This window comes from Ranitomeya variabilis, chromosome 1 (assembly GCF_051348905.1).
Source record: "Ranitomeya variabilis isolate aRanVar5 chromosome 1, aRanVar5.hap1, whole genome shotgun sequence".
Taxonomy (NCBI): Eukaryota; Metazoa; Chordata; class Amphibia; order Anura; family Dendrobatidae; genus Ranitomeya; species Ranitomeya variabilis.
Window position 1 is genome coordinate 1,079,323,288 of NC_135232.1, and position 19,361 is coordinate 1,079,342,648.

The window sequence follows — 19,361 nt, forward strand, 5'->3', positions numbered from 1 at the left end:
GGCTGGGTGGTCTGCCACTATTGGCGGTACGCCACAGCGTAGAGGATGAAGTAGATAAAAACTATACCCCTGGAAAAGCAACAATGATAGTGTTCTTTAGAGCTCTGTATTATGCCATGCCCCAGATATTCCTCTTGAAACTTATAACTTGACAAATGGGTGTATCCTATTCCTTGTCAATAAAACATGTCCTTACCCTACACACTGTCCCATCAGGGTAGACCAGATTGGTGTGGAAGAGCACCTTAATGACATGCTAAATGGTTATCCCTAGTGACGTGAAGGATCAGCACAATGCACAAGAAAGGATGCTCTAGAATTCTTACATTATGGCGCATATAACATATATATATATATACACATACATATATACACACACACACACACGTATATACCGGTATTATATATATATATATATATATATATATATATATATATATATATATATATATATATATATATATAGCTAAAAAGTTCTTTTTTAAATGACGTAGCCCCATTATAAAATAAAAACAAGATACTCCCGGCCCGTACCATGGCTGTTAAGCGTTGTAAGTGCAGGTCTCTCGAGGCTAGCGTAGCATTGTGTGCCAAGTGAGCGCTGCAGCTAATCAGTGACCATTATTGGGCTGCTGCGCTCTCACTTTCTTCAGGTGAACCTCAGACAAGAAAGACGTGAGACGCAGGAGCATCTGATGATTGTCTGCAGGGGTCACAGCGTTATGCCAGCCTCGGGAGACCAGGTGCAGACATCGATGGAACTACACTAGTATGGGAAGTAATCGGGGGGGATTTTTATTCTACAAGGGGCACTACTTCATTTAATAAAGGGCATTGCTCAGGTAATGGATAACCCCTTTCACATAGAACAAAAATGAAACCTTTCTGGAGCGCTGAGTAACTGGATACTTAAAGTCCCAAACACAACCTTAATATGTGATCTGGTCACAGCGAAATCTTGTGTGTGCAAGTCTGACGACAAGTAGGAAACTGTATTAATAATAATCCCTTTGTCTACAGATGACAGCGATCCATCTCCCCAGCCCTCCCAGTGTGTACGTGACTAACCAGCTTTTCTCAGGAGAATATTAGGATTGTTAATTCCCATTAACCCCTGCTGTAGGACCGCTGAGAAAAAAGAAAAACTTGGGTAAAAAGAAAATTTTTCTTAAACAAAAAAAAAAAAATGCTTTTATTGCACATTAAAAATGTGACTTGTCAGACGAAAAGCCTGAAGCTGCGGCGCTACAGAGATGCGGATGTCTGGTCTGTGTACGCAAACAGCCTGGGGAAATAATATCGCTCCGCACGCTGTCCGCGTGACGTCAGCTCTGTACACCGAAAATACTGAGGTGTGAACGCATCCCGACAAGGAGAATCTCTCATCTGCAGCCTCAGGCTTGGGCTGGTAATAGAAAATCATTATCTCTCTACACAGGAAGGAAAGAAAAAGATCACATTTCTAATATATACTAATTACAGGCTGTTTAATGACCAACTTATTGGAGTAAATGCTAGAAATGTGAGTAGAGCGAGACTGGACCTGTAGCAGATACAACATGCCCTGCCACAAATGACGTCACCGGGTTAAGTGGAATGACATCACTTCCTGTCTGTGATCGCGCTCCAATGTCACCTGACCTGTAGCGGGCCATATACACCAGATAGCACTAGTGACAAGCGAACGTGCACGGATAAGGAGTTATCTGAACATGCTCGGGTGCTAACAGGGTGTCTTCGTAATGCTCGAAAAACATGTTCGAGTCCCCGAGGCTATTCGACAGCCGCGAGACATGTAGGCGTTCGGCCTGCTCGAATACTTCGGCTTGGTTTGCACAGTCTGATAACGCCTTATCTGAGCACATCCGCTCAGTCCAGGGAATAAAGGATCTTCGTGTGCTCGTCTGCACTTTTGGACGCGTGCAGGAGCCGCTCTGCCATTTACTTCACCTAGTCTTGTCTGTAAATTGGACCAGACCAATACATGCTCTGAAGCTTTCTATGTGGAATTACTGTGAGCCACAAGACTAACTGCTAACCAGCTGGTAACTACCCGCCTGTTCTATCCATTGCTGACCCAGCCGCGCGCCTGTCCACGATTCAGCAGCCCCACGTCAGACTCAGAGCAGCTCTTCCTCTTCAGTCGACGGCATGTGACTGCCATCATGCTGATTGACAGATGGCTCCCGAATGCAAACTTCAGGTGAATGTACCCATAAGCTGCATTATTTGATAATTCTTGGCGCTAACATAAGGGTAACGCTATATACATCAATACAGTATACTGTAGAAGAGGAGTCTTAGAATCCCAGGGCAAGGCAAAGTATCTACAGTGCGTGACATCACCACTGGATAAAGGGGCTAACTGATCACATACAGAAAATAGAAGTAGATGATTAAATTAATAAAAAAATTAAAATTCTAAAATCCCTGGACTTTAAATTATCAGATATACAAAATATTTCTAAACATGTAAAACATCCCGTGAAAAAGTTGTAGGCAGGTGTGAAAAAAAACTCTGAGAAAGTAAGAATACTTTCAAAATTAGAAGTGTTCATCGTTTATTTTCAGCAACTGAAATGGAAAGCGAAAGAACAAAGAGAAACCTAAATCAAAGCCCAAAAGCTTCCATTCTTCAAGGTACACTAGTAAAGCGGAGCAAGGCAAGGAGGTTGCTCCAAACATCTCGGGGAACCAACCACACATCTTCTAAGGATGCCGCTTGTGCAAACCCTTCAAATCCAAACTGAAGAAAAGGACAGCGCCACACCGGATAGTGAAAAGCAGCTCACATATTTATTCTGCCTCCTGCGGCAACGTTTCGGTCCAAAGACCTTTGTCAAGCTTGACAAAGGTCTTTGGACCGAAACGTTGCCGCAGGAGGCAGAATAAATATGTGAGCTGCTTTTCACTATCCGGTGTGGCGCTGTCCTTTTCTTCAGTTTGGATTTGGATGTTCTATCTGGGATGGACCCCCTAGTGAGGACGTGCGCCCCGAGGTCCATAGAGACTATATAATTATAGGGTGCGGCTTTACTGCTTTTTTTGAAACTTGCACTGTGCAAACCCTTCTGTCTCTTGATTTAATCCCAGACAGACACTTTGCATTTTGTTAAAATAATTGATGAATGCTTTTTTTAAGCATTATTTATTTGTGGCATTTTTTCTACACCTGCTTAAAACTTATGCAGAACTTTGCATACACTGTCCTGATGGGTAGTGACTTTGCTGATGGATGGAGGGATCGTTTACTTACCGTGGAACTGGGAAATAATTGGAGGCGTATCTTCATCCAAATCATCCACCCCCCCAGCTATGGGGTAAGGAGGAATGGAGACTCTGGGCATGACCACCCAGCTGTGCTCAGAGTAGAGTGTAGATGTCAGGTTCGGCAAACCAGAATTGTGCACGATCTGAAAACCGCACATTTTCTCGATCTGTTGCCAACGATAAAGTCGCTCCCGCAGACACGTGGTTAACTCAGAAAGCGCTTTCCTGTGGGATGAAGATTACATTGTTATTGTAGCAGACGAATATTGAAATGTAGTAGAGCAGAGTTTGTGATCTAGCCCAACTCATCAGGACAAGGCAGGGCTCCAGGTACACGGAAACATCTCGGCGGCGGGAATGACCAGGAACAAAAAGGAAACATGATGGATACAGCGTTTAGCAGAGGATGGAATTCATTCATGGACACTCATGGGATTGGTCATACATGTCTAATAAATGGGGGGCTACCACGGTCTCCACTATTCACAGAATAGGAACCCATGTCTGTTCCTTAGAACAAGTCTGCAGAAGGTAAGAGAAAAGGGGCGAGTCAGGTGCAATAAGACCCCCAAACTTATTCTACAGAACATTAAATAGAGAGATATGAAGAAAGTGAGGCAGCAGTCCTCAAATCAATATGGACGGTCATTGTCAGAATGACCAGCACTGTAGTAGTTGGTGCAATCATCAGCTGGAACATGGATGGTCAGCAGCTTTCTAGTGATGGTGGCCACATTCCGCTGTCAACAGAAAGAAAAGCTAAGGATGCCATAACAATGAAGGCTTTCCACTACACACAATTTAAAGGGGCTGTCCACTACTAGGACAAAACCTTCTCGATCTAAGTGTTTGGCCCCAATACAAATAAAAGAGCATATCCTCCCCCTCTCTTGTGCCGGCGGTGAAAATGCAGTGTCAGCACTCGCGGTCCTGGGGCTCTCGTGCGGTTGCATGACAAGTAGTGCATGGCACCCCGATCAGCACCGGCATCCCCGTCTCCACAATGCTCTGCTGAATCCACTGTAATAGCGAATGTCAGCCAATAAACTTCATTAACATATAATGATAGAGGGGATCGAGCAGTTTCGTTCCTTAGAGTCACAGGAGCAGAGTGCCATCAGATCTTGGTCACAAACAGCATAGCCAGCTGTTTAAAGGGGTTACACAGACTTTACAGCAACAAAAAGGTAGGAAATGTTGAATTTTTCCCCTAGCTATGTTTGCTTTGGATAGCCCATGAATATTACATCAGTGACTGTTCAGAATCTTAGTCAGGCAACCAGATGTATGAAGGGGTCAGTCCCTTTCATTGTTAACCAGGCAAAATAGAATACTTTTAATAGCAGTATTACTGCTTCATGCCATGTAAATGACTGGGACTGCAAATACCGCTATGAAGCAGTTTATACAATCCAACACCAACCTAATATTAAATCCCCATCCTAATGACAGGCTGGAAACTGAATTAAAGTGAACCTGTCAGCAGGATTGTGCTCAGTAACCTACAGACACTGTCATGTTGGCACAGTTATACTGATTATAATGACACCTGCGGTGAATAAATCCGTCTTGTGGTTGTTGTTTAATCTTTATTTGTAGTTTCCAGTTAATGATATGCTCGTGCTCCGGGGCGGCCTGTGGGGGTCTTAATGTGGGGCTCTGGCGTCACCATCATCATTGTGGCCTAAATGACTGGTCTCACTGAACCTTCAGCTACCTGCCTCCTATTGTAAATACTGCACTTGCGCAGTTAATAGTGGTTTTTTTTTTTTTTTTTAAATTAACTACAGCAAAATGGCGCCTGCGCAGTAGCATCTATCGCTTGCCAACAGATATTACGCCATTTTTTTTTTGCTCCAACAAAATGGCGCAGGCATGTGCAGTAGCATCAATCAGCAAGCGATAGATGTTACTGCGCCGGCACTGACGCTATTTTGCTGTAGTTACTTTTTTTTGTAAAGACCACAATTTTAACTGCACAAGCACAGTATTTAACTATTTAACCCCTTTACCCCCAAGGGTGGTTTGCACGTTAATGACCGGGCCAATTTTTACAATCCTGACCACTTGTCCCTTTATGAGGTTATAACTCTGGAACGCTTCAGCGGATCCTGATGATTCTGACAATGTTTTCTCATGACATATTGTACTTCATGATAGTGGTAAAATTTCTTTCATATTACCTGCGTTTATTTGTGAAAAAAAAAACAATTTTGGCGAAAATTTTGAAAATTTTGCAATTTTCCAACTTTGAATTTTTATGCCCTTAAATCACAGAGATATGTCACACAAACTACTTAATAAGTAACATTTGTAACATTTCCCACATGTCTACTTTACATCAGCACAATTTTGGAACCAAATTTTTTTTTTTGTTAGTGAGTTAAGGGTTAAAAGTTGACCAGCAATTTCTCATTTTTACAACACCATTTTTTTAGGGACCACATCTCATTTGAAGTTATTTTGAGGGGTCTATATGATAGAAAATAACCAAGTGTGACACCATTCTAAAAACTGCACCCTTCAAGGTGCTCAAAACCACATTCAAGAAGTTTATTAACCCTTCAGGTGTTTCACAGGAATTTTTGGAATGTTTAAAAAAAACCTAACATTTAACTTTTTTTTTTATAAAAAATTTACTTCAGCTCCAATTTGTTTTATTCTACCAAGGGTAACAGGAGAAAATTAACCCCAAAAGTTGTTGTACAATTTGTCCTGAGTACGCTGATACCCCACATGTGGGGGTAAACCACTGTTTGGGCGCATGGCAGAGCTTGGAAGGGAAGGAGCGCCATTTGACTTTTCAATGAAAAATTGACTGGAATTGAGATGGGACGCCATATTGCGTTTGGAGAGCCCCTGATGTGCCTAAACATTGAAACCCCCCACAAGTGACACCATTTTGGAAAGCAAAGCCCCTAAGGAACTTATCTAGATGTGTGGTGAGCACTTTGACCCACCAAGTGCTTCACAGAAGTTTATAATGCAGAGAAGTAAAAATAAAAAATCATATTTTTCACAAAAATGATCTTTTAGCCCCCAATTTTTTATTTTCCCAAGGGTAAGAGAAGAAATTGGACCCCAAAAGTTGTTTTGCAAATTGTCCCAAGTACGCTGATACCCCATATGTGGGTGTAAACCACTGTTTGGGCGCATGGCAGAGCTCGGAAGGGAAGGAGCGCAGTTTGGAATGCAGACTTAGATGGATTGGTCTGCAGGCGCCACATTGCATTTGCAGAGCCCTTGATGTACCTAAACAGTAGAAACCCCCCACAAGTGACACCATATTGGAAACTAGACACCCCAAGGATCTTATCTAGATGTGTTGTGAGAACTTTGAACCCCCAAGTGTTTCACTACAGTTTATAACGCAGAGCCGTGAAAATAAAAAATCATTTTTTTCCCACAAAAAGGGTTTTTTAGCCCCCCAAATTTTTATTTTCCCAAGGGTAACAAGAGAAATTGGACGCCAAAAGTTGTTGTCCAATTTGTCCTGAGTACGCCGATACCCCATATGTTGGGGTAAACCCCTGTTTGGGCGCACGGGAGAGTTCGGAAGGGAAGGAGCACTGTTTTACTTTTTCAACGCAGAATTGGCTGGAATTGAGATCGGACGCCATGTCGCATTTGGAGAGCCCTTGATGTGCCTAAACAGTGGAGACCCCCAATTCTAACTGAAACCCAAACCCAAACACACCGCTAAACCTAATCCCAACTCTAACTATAACCCTAACCACACCCCTAACCCGAACATGCCCCCAACCCTAATCCCAACTACACCCCTTAACCCAACACACCCCTAACCCTAATCCCAACCCTAACCACACCCCTAAATCCAACACACCAACACTAATCCCAACCATAACCCTAACCACACCCCTTGCGCTGACACACCCCTAACCCTAATCCCAACCGTAAATGTAATCCAAACCCCAACTTTAGCCCCAACCCTAGCCCTAAATTTAGCCCAAACCCTATCCCTAACTTTAGCCCCAACCCTAACTGTAGCCCTAACCCTAACCCTAGCCCAACCCTAACCCTAACCCTAGCCCCAACCCTAACCCTAACCCCAGCCCTAACCCCAGCCCTAGCCCTAACCCTAATGGGAAAATGGAAATATATACATTTTTTAAATTTTATTATTTTTCCCTAACTAAGGGGGTGATGAAAGGGGGTTTGATTTACTTTTATAGCGGGTTTTTTAGCGGATTTTTATGATTGGCAGCCGTCACACATCAAGAGACGCTTTTTAATGAAAAAAATAGTTTTTGCGTCTCCATATTTTGAGAGCAATATTTTTCCCATAATTTGGTCCAGAGTCATATGAGGTCTTTTATGCGAGACGAGTTGACATTTTTATTGGCAGCATTTTTGGGCACTTGACATTTTTTGATCGCTTTTTCTTCCGATTTTTGTGAGGCAGAATGACCAAAGACCAGCTATTCAAGAATTTTTTTTTTTTTTTTGGGGGGGTGTTATACCATTCTGCGTTTCTTAAAATTGATAAAACAGTTTTATTCTCCGGGTCAGTACGATTACAGCGATAGCTCATTTATATCATTTTTTTATGTTTTCGCGCTTTTATACGATAAAGACTATTTTATAGAAAAAATAATTATTTTTGCATCGCTTTATTCTGAGGACTATGACTTTTTCGCTGATGCTGTGTGGTGGCTCGTTTTTTTGCGGGACAAGATGACGTTTTCAGCGGTACCATGGTTATTTATATCCGTCTTTTTGATCGTGTGTTATTCCACTTTTTGTTTGGCGGTATGATAAAGCGTTGTTTTCTGCCTCTTTTTTTTTTACGGTGTTCACTGAAGGGGTTAACTAGCGGGAGTTTTATAGGTCGGGTCGTTACGGACGCGGCGATACTAAATATGTGTACTTTTATTGTTTTTTTTTTTTTAGATAAAGAAATGTATTTATGGGAACAATTTTTTTTTTCTTTATTTAAGTTTTTTTTCTTCTTTTTTTTACTGTATAACACTGCCCCAGGGGGAGACATCATGTTATAGGGTCAGATCGCTGTTCTGACACTTTGCACAGCACTGTGTCAGATCAGCGATCTGACAGGCGGTGCTCCTGGCTTACCAGCGCCTGCTTTGAGCAGGCGCCGGTAAGCCACCTCCCTGCAGGACCCGGATGTAACCCCGTGGCCATTTTGGAACAGGGCCTGCCGGAAGAAGGTAGGAGACCCTCGGATCACATCGCGTTGCTCTGAGGGTCTCAGGGAAGCACGCAGGGAGCCCCCTCCCTGCGCGATGCTTCCCTATACAGAAGGAACACCGCGATCATGTTTGATCGCGGTGTTCCGGGGGTTAATGTGCCAGGGGCGGTCCGTGATAGCTGCGATAGTCAGCTGACACCCGGCCGCAATCCCGTGAGCGTGGCCGATCGCATATGACGTACTATCCCGTCGGTGGTCATATGGGCCCACCCCACCTTGACGCGATAGTATGTCATGTCAGAAAGGGGTTAAGATAAGCGGCAGATCACTGACGGCTCAGTGACCGGTTATTTAAGCTAGAGTTATGACGATGAGGCTGGAGCACCAAAAAAAGGCCCTACACATAGGTCGTCCCGAAGCACCAGAATCTCATTAACTGTAAACTGCATTGTAATCAGTATAACGGCACCGACCTGACAAGGTCTGTAGTTTACTGAGCAAAATCCTGATGCCAGGTTCCCTATAAGAGAAAGCTACAATCAGCTAATGACCTATTGTTTAGATCAGATTTTTGTGTTAAATGTGTGTTTTCATTTTTGGAGGGCATTTTTTTTTCTCCATATCATAACCTGTATCAAAAACGTTATAATTTTTTTTTTGAGATACAGCAATTTTTACACTGGTCACATGTACATGTATTGTTTTCAAGAAACAGCATGTAACAAGGTGATTGTGAAGGGAGGGGAGCAGGAGAAGGGATGATTGCTGGATCCTGTGCTATCAGCTGTGTATAGAGGTGTTACCAGTCACCGTAATCCTGCATTGTCCTTGCTGAAAACTCTTCCTGAAAGGGCAAACAAAAATTGTCTCAGAAAAGCCCTGGGGCCACTGAAAATTGCAGAAATACCCGCTTATTTTCTCTAAAGATCGTGACATAGAAAAAAAATGTGAAAAAAAAAAAATTTGCAATAGGTCATTTTCTGATCATAGTTTCTTTTGCAAGACAGACAATTAGAAAGCTCTTTGAGTCCTGCACCGATCGGCAGAACAGGGATCTCTTATATGCTCAGATATGAGTGTTCTGCAATCTCTATAGGGCCGCACTCCGCTGTCCTTGACTTTTTCTGGCCGCCCCATAGTGAATGAATGGAGCAGAGGTCGGACGTCCAACCTGCTGCTCCATCTTATAACGAGGGTAAAAACTCCCTTGTCTGATCAATATTGACGCCAGCGATCAGGCCAACACTGATCAGCAAGGCATTACCTATTCTATGGATAAGTGGTAACTTGTGTTAACCGGACAACCCTTTTAATGGTTGAATATTAATTACTCTGGTAGAGGTTCGCATTAACCATCACCATGACTGAACTTACTTTGCCTCAAGAATTTTATGGTCCACCTCATCCAGCGACGAGCTGTGTGCAACATGTAATGTTCCAAAAACTGTGCTCCTCTTCTTCTTTATTTTCTCTGCCTAGAAAATAAACAAAAGGGTTGGAGTATTCAGGAGCTGCCAAGAAACAGAGCACTTTATATAAAAGCCTAAAACCATTGGGGTCGATTCATCAAGACTGGCATGGTGAAAGCTGGCACGACACGTATTCTTATCAGCGTACAAGGCGTCAAGAGGGGCACACCACTTCATGAATTCAGCGCCTCTAGTAAGTGGCATGTACCTGTATGCGCTGCGCCAGAAATGCTACTCCTGTCAGGGACGGGAGTAGTATTTCTGGGGGAAAAAAACGCCAGATGACAAATCAAAAGGCAGAAGCAGTGCTAAGCCACGTCTGTCTTTTCACTGTCCCCCTGCCTGTCTTCAACCGTCCGACTCGCTCCTACTCCAATGATGCTCTGCTAAAAATCTAATGCCTCCTGATGATGATGCATGTAGCCCCCATTACAACTAGTGTCATGGGACAAAGGCAGAAGAACTCAATGTGCCAGTTATTATGACAAGTCCTCCTAGAGACACATATGCAGAATATGTGATAACAGGTCCACCCTCCGAGCCCTTACCTCATCTTTAGCTATCGCCAGCTGCATCTCCGCATTCTGCTTCTTAATGTTGTAGTACTGCACTTCCACCTCATGCGTTAACTGCAGCCATTTCTGGAGCGTGTCGGGCACAGACCAATTACTCCTCAGCTCAAACTCCTTTTCAGCCTTCTTTAGGGCCATGCGAACCTGCAAATACCAAGTATTTATCTCCATTATACAGTGAACCTCAGCAGTGATCTCATCCCGTCCTACCCAGAAGAAGCTCGTTTATTATGCATTTAGGCTCACTAGAGATACCAGCTCCTAGAAGGGTCAAGTTCCACCAACGTCATACTCAAATGTCAGAAAGTATTTTTCCCACTGATGTAGGGCTCTGGTCTACAGTAAATTACCTTTAGAAAGGTTTTACTGGAGTCAAACTCTGCAAAAACCGAACTAGTTGCTATGGTGTATGTAGCCATAAGTAGTCCTCATGGCCATAGGCTTACAGATGGGTGAAGCCCTGCAAATGGAGAGCTACTCTGTAGAGATCCTCTGCTCAGAAGGGCACATAGGGAAAACCTCTTCTAGTACCAGTTGGGATATATAGATAGGTGTCTATATTTTAAAAAAGATATTGAAAAACTGGAGCAAGTTCAGAGAGAAGAGCTACCAGGATGGCGAGCGGACTGCAAAGTATGTCCTATGAGGAAGGATCTGGGAATGTTCAGCTTGCAAAAAAGAAGGCTGAGGGGAGACTTTATAGCTGTCTACAAATATCTGAAGAGTTGTCACAGTGTAGAGGAATAATCATTATTCTCATTTGCACATGGAAACACGAAAAGCAATGGAAAGAAACTGAAATGGAGAAGATACAGATAGGATTTTAGAAAAATCCTTTTGACAGTGAGGGTGATCAATGAGTGGAACAGGCTGCCACGAGAGGTGGCGAGTTCAATGGAAGTCTTCAAACAAAGGCTGGACAGAATCTGTCTCAGATGGTTTAGTGAATCCTGAGATGTACTGAGCAGGGGGGTTGGACATAACGACCCTTGAGGTCCCTAACATGCTATGATATGTGGCAACTCCTTTTTAAGAAGCTTTCCAGTATCAATACGATATCCCAACACTGGGTTTCCCACTGATCCCAAGAACAAGGGAGCCCAGTGCTCCCCTGCCATGGATTAGGGGACTACGTGTGTGTAGCCGTTCTGTATATTACGGACTTATCCCGATGTGGAAGCGTATATACCTGAACCAGCTCCTCTTCTGCATACTTCAGTCTGCTGAGCTCACATTCTGCTCCTTCCCTCAGTTCTCGGAGACGCTGAGCTTCTCGCTTTGCATCACTGATCTCGTCCATTAACTTGCGCTCCAGATTTTGTTTTTCTACAGCTACGGTCCGGTTCTCCTCCTGAGCTTTGTCTAACCTTATAGAGAATGAACAAATGTGAAATAATAATTACACTTTCCGATGCTCTTAGTATGAATATAGTCAGCACCACAAAAAACCCCTCTAAGACCTGCAGAAATCTGTACCGCCAACGATCACAGAAGGCAAAAGTAATGGGCTATGTATGTTACTAAGCGGAAAATTCTTGGAATTAGGACAACTCCTGAGTACATGACACAGGCGTAGGCGAGTCCCTACAAGAGCCCAATAGTGTACATGGCGTACTGCAGTGTCCCAAAGCGGAATGCTGCAAACCTACACCTGCCTCCAGGCTGTGCAGCCGCAAAGTGTGTCACCAGGTACATGAATAGCCAGCACTTTAATAGATTTAGCTACCTATAGAAGATAAATTACCAAAATGTGTAACCCTAGCAAATAAATAATGAGTCCCCAAAAGGCAATCAATATAAAACAACCAAAGAAAAACTATGTCAGGCCAGAAAGAACCAAATCAACATATGAAAATAGCAGAAGATAATCAAATATAACATTAAGAACAATAGGTACGGAAAGTCCCAGAAATACAGACAAAAATGAAAATGAATGGGTGAGCTGGTGTGGGAAACCTCCACAAATACATGTATGTATACACAGGGCAGGGTCAGTGCATAAAAAGTTATAAATCATACAGACAAATGAGAAAAACATATATACATATATGTCAATTTCCACAGTGATAATGATATTGGGATTAGACACTTATACAGACACAAAGGACAGTAAATATACACTCACTGGCCACTTTATTAGGTACACCTGTCCAACTTCTTGTTAACACTTAATTTCTAATCAGCCAATCACATGGCGGCAACTCAGTGCATTTAGGCATGTAGACATGGTCAAGACAATCTCCTGCAGTTCAAACCGAGCATCAGTATGGGGAAGAAAGGTGATTTGAGTGCCTTTGAACGTGGCATGGTTGTTGGTGCCAGAAGGGCTGGTCTGAGTATTTCAGAAACTGCTGATCTACTGGGATTTTCATGCACAACCATCTCTAGGGTTTACAGAGAATGGCCCGAAAAAGAAAAAAAATCCAGTGAGCGGCAGTTCTGTGGGCGGAAATGCCTTGTTGATGCCAGAGGTCAGAGGAGAATGGGCAGACTGGTTCGAGCTGATAGAAAGGCAACAGTGACTCAAATCGCCACCCGTTACAACCAAGGTAGGCCTAAGAGCATCTCTGAACGCACAGTGCGTCGAACTTTGAGGCAGATGGGCTACAGCAGCAGAAGACCACACCGGGTACCACTCCTTTCAGCTAAGAACAGGAAACTGAGGCTACAATTTGCACAAGCTCATCGAAATTGGACAGTAGAAGATTGGAAAAACGTTGCTTGGTCTGATGAGTCTCGATTTCTGCTGCGACATTCGGATGGTAGGGTCAGAATTTGGCGTAAACAACATGAAAGCATGGATCCATCCTGCCTTGTATGGAGCATCTTTGGGATGTGCAGCCGACAAATCTGCGGCAACTGTGTGATGCCATCATGTCAATATGGACCAAAATCTCTGAGGAATGCTTCCAGCACCTTGTTGAATCTATGCCACGAAGAATTGAGGCAGTTCTGAAGGCAAAAGGGGTCCAACCCGTTACTAGCATGGTGTACCTAATAAAGTGGCCGGTGAGTGTAAGTTCTTCTCACAAAAAATAAATATAATAAGGGTTAAATACCATCATGAATAATAAGCTCGCCAAAATATCCGACGTGTGTTTCGCCAATGCTTCATCAGGGGGTCCATTTATATGCGATATCATATTATATAATCTGAGTAATGTTTTCCATCTATCAATACTAATGGCAACAAGAAGAATTAGCTACCCTAAAAAACAAACAGTCCAGTACCAAGGTAGACGCAAAAAACATTCAAACTTACCAAAGAAAATGGAAACATATGTGCAATCACATGGTCACAATGAACATTATCATGAAAAAGTTAAAGGGGATGGGGCAGGTATACGCTCCTGCTTCATCCAAAATCAGGCGTGGAGAGAGGCTGCTGTATACAGGGGAGACATGTGAAGTGGAAAGCAGCGGAGCCTTGGCAAGTACTGTATAATACTGGCTGGGTGTCAGACTATCCTGCCCCTCGTGCAGTGGCCTCTCCTCGCTTTATGCCAGATAGTGCAGGACACTATACACACCACCGTCCGCAGCACATGTGCTGAATTTGCATGTGAATGTAGAGCGGCAGATGATGGACTGATGATTTGCAATAGGATGGATTTGTTTCTTTTAGCCCAATTTCACTTCATGTGCCATTCATGTGTGCTACAGATGGCACACTGATCAATGCTAGTCAACGACAAAGTGCAAAGAGAAAAAATCCTGCCGGTTTTACACATAAAATGGCAGCCTGCTCCGGCGCGCGCAGGACATTTGCCTGAGGACATCTGCCCTTACCTTTCCTGTAGCTCGAGCAGGCTCAGCTCCGCTTTCTGCAGCCCTTCCAAATCTTTCATCATCTGTGCTATATGCTCCTTGGAGGTTTTGTTCTGCGTATAGGCAAACCAGCAGCCGCCAACGCCAATCACTATCGAAATGGTCAGGACAAAATCCTTCACCCAGTTATGAGGGGGGCCTGAAAAAACGAGGATCTCCATAAGCCACGACGATAAAACGCTCACTGCCCAGTCGTTAGCAGCGGAGCCTCAACACTCACGTGTTAACGGTCCGAACAGGACCACATCCAACGCTTTCAGGTGAAGCTTCTGTCTGTGGCTTCGATCGATGACCTTCAGCTGCGAGATCATAAACAGCGGCTCGTTCACAGCTATTCTGTTGGCAAAACAGAGTTAACTTTTCATTTACATTAGAATTTATCAGAAGAACAAGCTAAGTTGTAGTAATCCTGCCCAGCACACCACTATTACACGGGATGGAAATAAAAAGCAACATACACTGCAATTGTGGTACTGAGCGAAAATGCCAGCTCCATCTCTCCCTGCAGACGTGACGCAAGGCTACGTAAAGCAGCACCCACCTGGTCAGTAGAGGGGGCGAGCACATGGAGAAGTTGTACTGTACATCCGGGTGAAGGGGTGGGTAGTCCTGTTGTGACGACACTGCTGGACAGGAGATGACTCAAGATATGCTCAAATAGAGCACAAAATGACTGTTTTCAAACAAAGCAAAGAAGCCTAGTGCTCCCGCAGAGTGGTCAACCAGATGATCGCACCTTCTCGTTTTGAACAACATTCTAGCCACTTCCAGCATCGAGGAACTACAGAGGTCATCAATGGAAAATCCCCAGACAACCTCTTTATAATAGAAAGCCTTTCAGAAAATGTCCCAGAATATTAGTCCACAATGCAAGCGCATGTTCATGGCATCAGGGAACAATGAGGCCACTCAACCATGGTCCAACCAATGTGTTTACCTCCCAAGTGACTACACAGAGCATGATGGCCCTGAGGGCTCACAGTCTCCTCTTCGTGAAGGACAGTCACCTTCACGGCCAGTTGGTCACCTTGAACGTTTTGTTTGCCACCAGCCAGACAGCTACATTAAGGAGGACAAGATTGGTGAATCTGAAGAGAACACTCCCTCCTCCTAAATGTGGCAGGGGGTCAAGTCCACATTTGGTGGATGAGGGAGAAAATGGTTTGAGGTCACTTTCTAAGGTTTGGGATGAAGCCTATTAGTCCCAGCGAATGGAACAGAATGTCATGCAGTTATAGATAATTGCTTTCACCATAATGTGCTTCACCGTAAAGTCAACTTCAATTTCGGAAAGGCAGAGGGTCAGGCGGATCAACTCCACATCATTCACGAAATATAGAGGTGTCCATGTACTTTAGACCAGGATGTGTGGGCCCTTCAGTCCAGTAATTATGTTACTTGGTTGCACTGCATGACATTTACCACCATCCCTAACTAGTAAAGGCTAAGAAACAGACGATAACATATTAGCTAGTGATGAGCGAACGTGCTGGGATAACATGTTATCCGGGCATGCGAGTGTCTCCGGCGTGCTCGAATATGTTTTGAGTCCCCGCAGCTGCATGTATCGCGGCTGTTAGGCAATTCTTGCATGTTTTACAGCTGCCAAAAAGCCGCAAGACATGCAGCCGTGGGGACTCCAACATATTATCCAAGCACACCGAAGACACTCAGTTAGCACCTGACCATGCTCTGATAATACCTTATCCAAGCATGTTCGATCATCACTAATGTTAAATCTCAATTTTTGCAAATATCTCAAGACTTTTCCAATAGATGTTAAATATAAAAAAAAAAAGGTGTAGTAACCAACGATTTTACAGCGACACTCGCAAAAGTCAGTAATTGCCATGGAGCACTATCTGCAGGCACAGTGAAGAAAGTGGGAACAGATGACAGAAAGGATAAAAATTCCCTGGAAAAAAAAAAGAGAACCATTAGTGAGTTGATGCCATAGGCCTCAACTGTATTGTATGTGGTAGTGCATTCCAGAGAACAGGTGCAGCACAAGAAAAGCCTTGGAGACAGGAATCGGAGAGTTGAATTATAAAGGATGTCAGTCTTAGATCATTAAACGCACAGAACTTACAGGTAGGTTGATAGAAATGAAGGAGGAGACGCAAGAGTAGCTCAGAACTATGGAAAACTTTGAGGTTGAGTATGAGAAGTTTATGCTGTATTTTGTAGCGAATGGGCAACCAGAGAAATGACTGGAACAGGGTGCAGGCATCGGTGTTGCAGCTGGACAGAAATCTGAGCTTAGCTGCTGCATTCGTGATGCACTGGTGAGTAGTGATTTTAGTAAATGGGAGACGGACTTGTAGCAATTTGCAGCAGTCCAGACAAGAATGAATGAATCACAGATTCAAAGTGATGATAAATGGTTATACAGCTTAAAAAAAAAAAAAAAAAATTACGGTAAAGAAATAAAAAAAAGGTTGAATTCTGGAGGCGAATGCTTTTGAGGTGCAGATGACATGTGTGATTGATGGGGTACAGGGAGTGAAGAAAAAAAATCTGAGTCAAATATAATCCCAAAAGAGTGAGAGTGGCTCTCTGGAAGCTGTGGTAGATGCTAATAACACACGTAGAAGGAAATATCAAGTGAACGTAGGGTAGTAAGGGGAAGTAACACAAAGCTTAATTTTGGAAAAGTTAAATTTCAGATAAAGGGACAGCAGATCGAATCATTGGTATTTTGTATTTATGGTGAGAACACAGATCAAGTCTTCTGTAAATTATTGATATGCACCAAGTTAGAAGAATATAAAAATATCAAGAAATCAATAAGTAACTGGTACTTATAAAAGGCCTTTAATATACCCAAACACCATTTTACCTTGGTACTGAACAGAAATGTATGTATATTCACACACAAAACAAAAACATAATAATTAGCGTCACAACGAAGACGAAGGACAGGACCTCATGGCCTCATCGAGATCTGGTGGTGGCATATTTTAGGACAGTGTTCCCCAACTCCGGTCCCCAAAAGCCACCAGCAGGTCATGTTTTCAGGATTCCCTTATAATTGGCCCAGATGGTGGAATTGTTGCCTGTGCAGGTGATGCAATTATCACATGAGCCATACTAAAGAAATCCGGAAAACATGACCGGTTGTGGCTCTTGAGGACCGGAGTTGGGGAGCATTGCTTTAGGGTCACCAAAATCAGCATGCACAACTCACAGCCCTGGAGTAGCCAAGTCTAACATGGTAACAAACACTGGAAGTGCTGCCCCCAAACGCATACAGTGGGGCAAAAAAGTATTTAGTCAGTCAGCAATAGTGCAAGTTCCACCACTTAAAAAGATGAGAGGCGTCTGTAATTTACATCATATGTAGACCTCAACTATGGGAGACAAACTGAGACAAAAAAAATCCAGAAAATCACATTGTCTGTTTTTTTATCATTTTATTTGCATATTATGGTGGAAAATAAGTATTTGGTCAGAAACAAACAATCAAGATTTCTGGTTCTCACAGACCTGTAACTTCTTCTTTAAGAGTCTCCTCTTTCCTCCCCTCATTACCTGTAGTAATGGCACCTGTTTAAACTTGTTATCAGTATAAAAAGACACCTGTGCACACCCTCAAAAAGTCTGACTCCAAACTCCACTATGGTGAAGACCAAAGAGCTGTCAAAGGACACCAGAAACAAAATTGTAGCCCTGCACCAGGCTGGGAAGACTGAATCTGCAATAGCCAACCAGCTTGGAGTGAAGAAATCAACAGTGGGAGCAATAATTAGAAAATGGAAGACATTCAAGACCACTGATAATCTCCCTCGATCTGGGGCTCCACGCAAAATCCCACCCCGTGGGGTCAGAATGATCACAAGAACGGTGAGCAAAAATCCCAGAACCACGCAGGGGGACCTAGTGAATGAACTGCAGAGAGCTGGGACCAATGTAACAAGGCCTACCTTAAGTAACACACTACGCCACCATGGACTCAGATCCTGCAGTGCCAGACGTGTCCCACTGCTTAAGCCAGTACATGTCCGGGCCCGTCTGAAGTTTGCTAGAGAGCATTTGGATGATCCAGAGGAGTTTTGGGAGAATGTCCTATGGTCTGATGAAACCAAACTGGAACTGTTTGGTAGAAACACAACTTGTCGTGTTTGGAGGAAAAAGAATACTGAGTTGCATCCATCAAACACCATACCTACTGTAAAGCATGGTGGTGGAAACATCATGCTTTGGGGCGGTTTCTCTGCAAAGGGGCCAGGACGACTGATCCGGGTACATGAAAGAATGAATGGGGCCATGTATCGTGAGATTTTGAGTGCAAACCTCCTTCCATCAGCAAGGGCATTGAAGATGAAACGTGGCTGGGTCTTTCAACATGACAATGATCCAAAGCACACCGCCAGGGCAACGAAGGAGTGGCTTCGTAAGAAGCATTTCAAGGTCCTGGAGTGGCCTAGCCAGTCTCCAGATCTCAACCCTATAGAAAACCTTTGGAGGGAGTTGAAAGTACGTGTTGCCAAGCGAAAAGCCAAAAACATCACTGCTCTAGAGGAGATCTGCATGGAGGAATGGGCCAACATACCAACAACAGTGTGTGGCAACCTTGTGAAGACTTACAGAAAACGTTTGACCTCTGTCATTGCCAACAAAGGATATATTACAAAGTATTGAGATGAAATTTTGTTTCTGACCAAATACTTATTTTCCACCATAATATGCAAATAAAATGATAAAAAAACAGACAATGTGATTTTCTGGATTTTTTTGTCTCAGTTTGTCTCCCATAGTTGAGGTCTACCTATGATGTAAATTACAGACGCCTCTCATCTTTTTAAGTGGTGGAACTTGCACTATTGCTGACTTACTAAATACTTTTTTGCCCCACTGTACATTGAGGGTATGTGCACACGTCAGGATTTCTTGCAGAAATTTCCTGAAGAAAAACGGACATTTTCTGCAAGAAATCCGCATGGTTTTTTTTGCGTTTTTTCCCGTTTTTTTCACGTTTTTTTTTTTTTAGCATTTTGCAAGCGTAATTAGCTTGCAGAATGCTAAAGTTTTCCAAGCGATCTGTAGCATCGC

The 19,361-nt window shown here is 43.4% G+C and overlaps 1 protein-coding gene across 2 annotated transcripts in view; it reads right to left on the minus strand.

Annotated features, from left to right (window-relative positions):
- The window catches only part of STIM2 (stromal interaction molecule 2), a 115,399-nt gene that overhangs the window by 10,212 nt on the left and 85,826 nt on the right, over nucleotides 1-19,361 (minus strand). For both annotated transcript variants that reach the window (XM_077279936.1, XM_077279937.1), the window contains exons 5-10: nucleotides 14,530-14,645; nucleotides 14,271-14,448; nucleotides 11,671-11,848; nucleotides 10,458-10,625; nucleotides 9,815-9,915; nucleotides 3,257-3,495 (exon numbers count right to left, since the gene is read on the minus strand). In XM_077279936.1, the coding sequence (XP_077136051.1) occupies nucleotides 3,257-3,495; nucleotides 9,815-9,915; nucleotides 10,458-10,625; nucleotides 11,671-11,848; nucleotides 14,271-14,448; nucleotides 14,530-14,645 (980 nt within the window). The remainder of the gene's footprint in view (nucleotides 1-3,256; nucleotides 3,496-9,814; nucleotides 9,916-10,457; nucleotides 10,626-11,670; nucleotides 11,849-14,270; nucleotides 14,449-14,529; nucleotides 14,646-19,361) is intronic.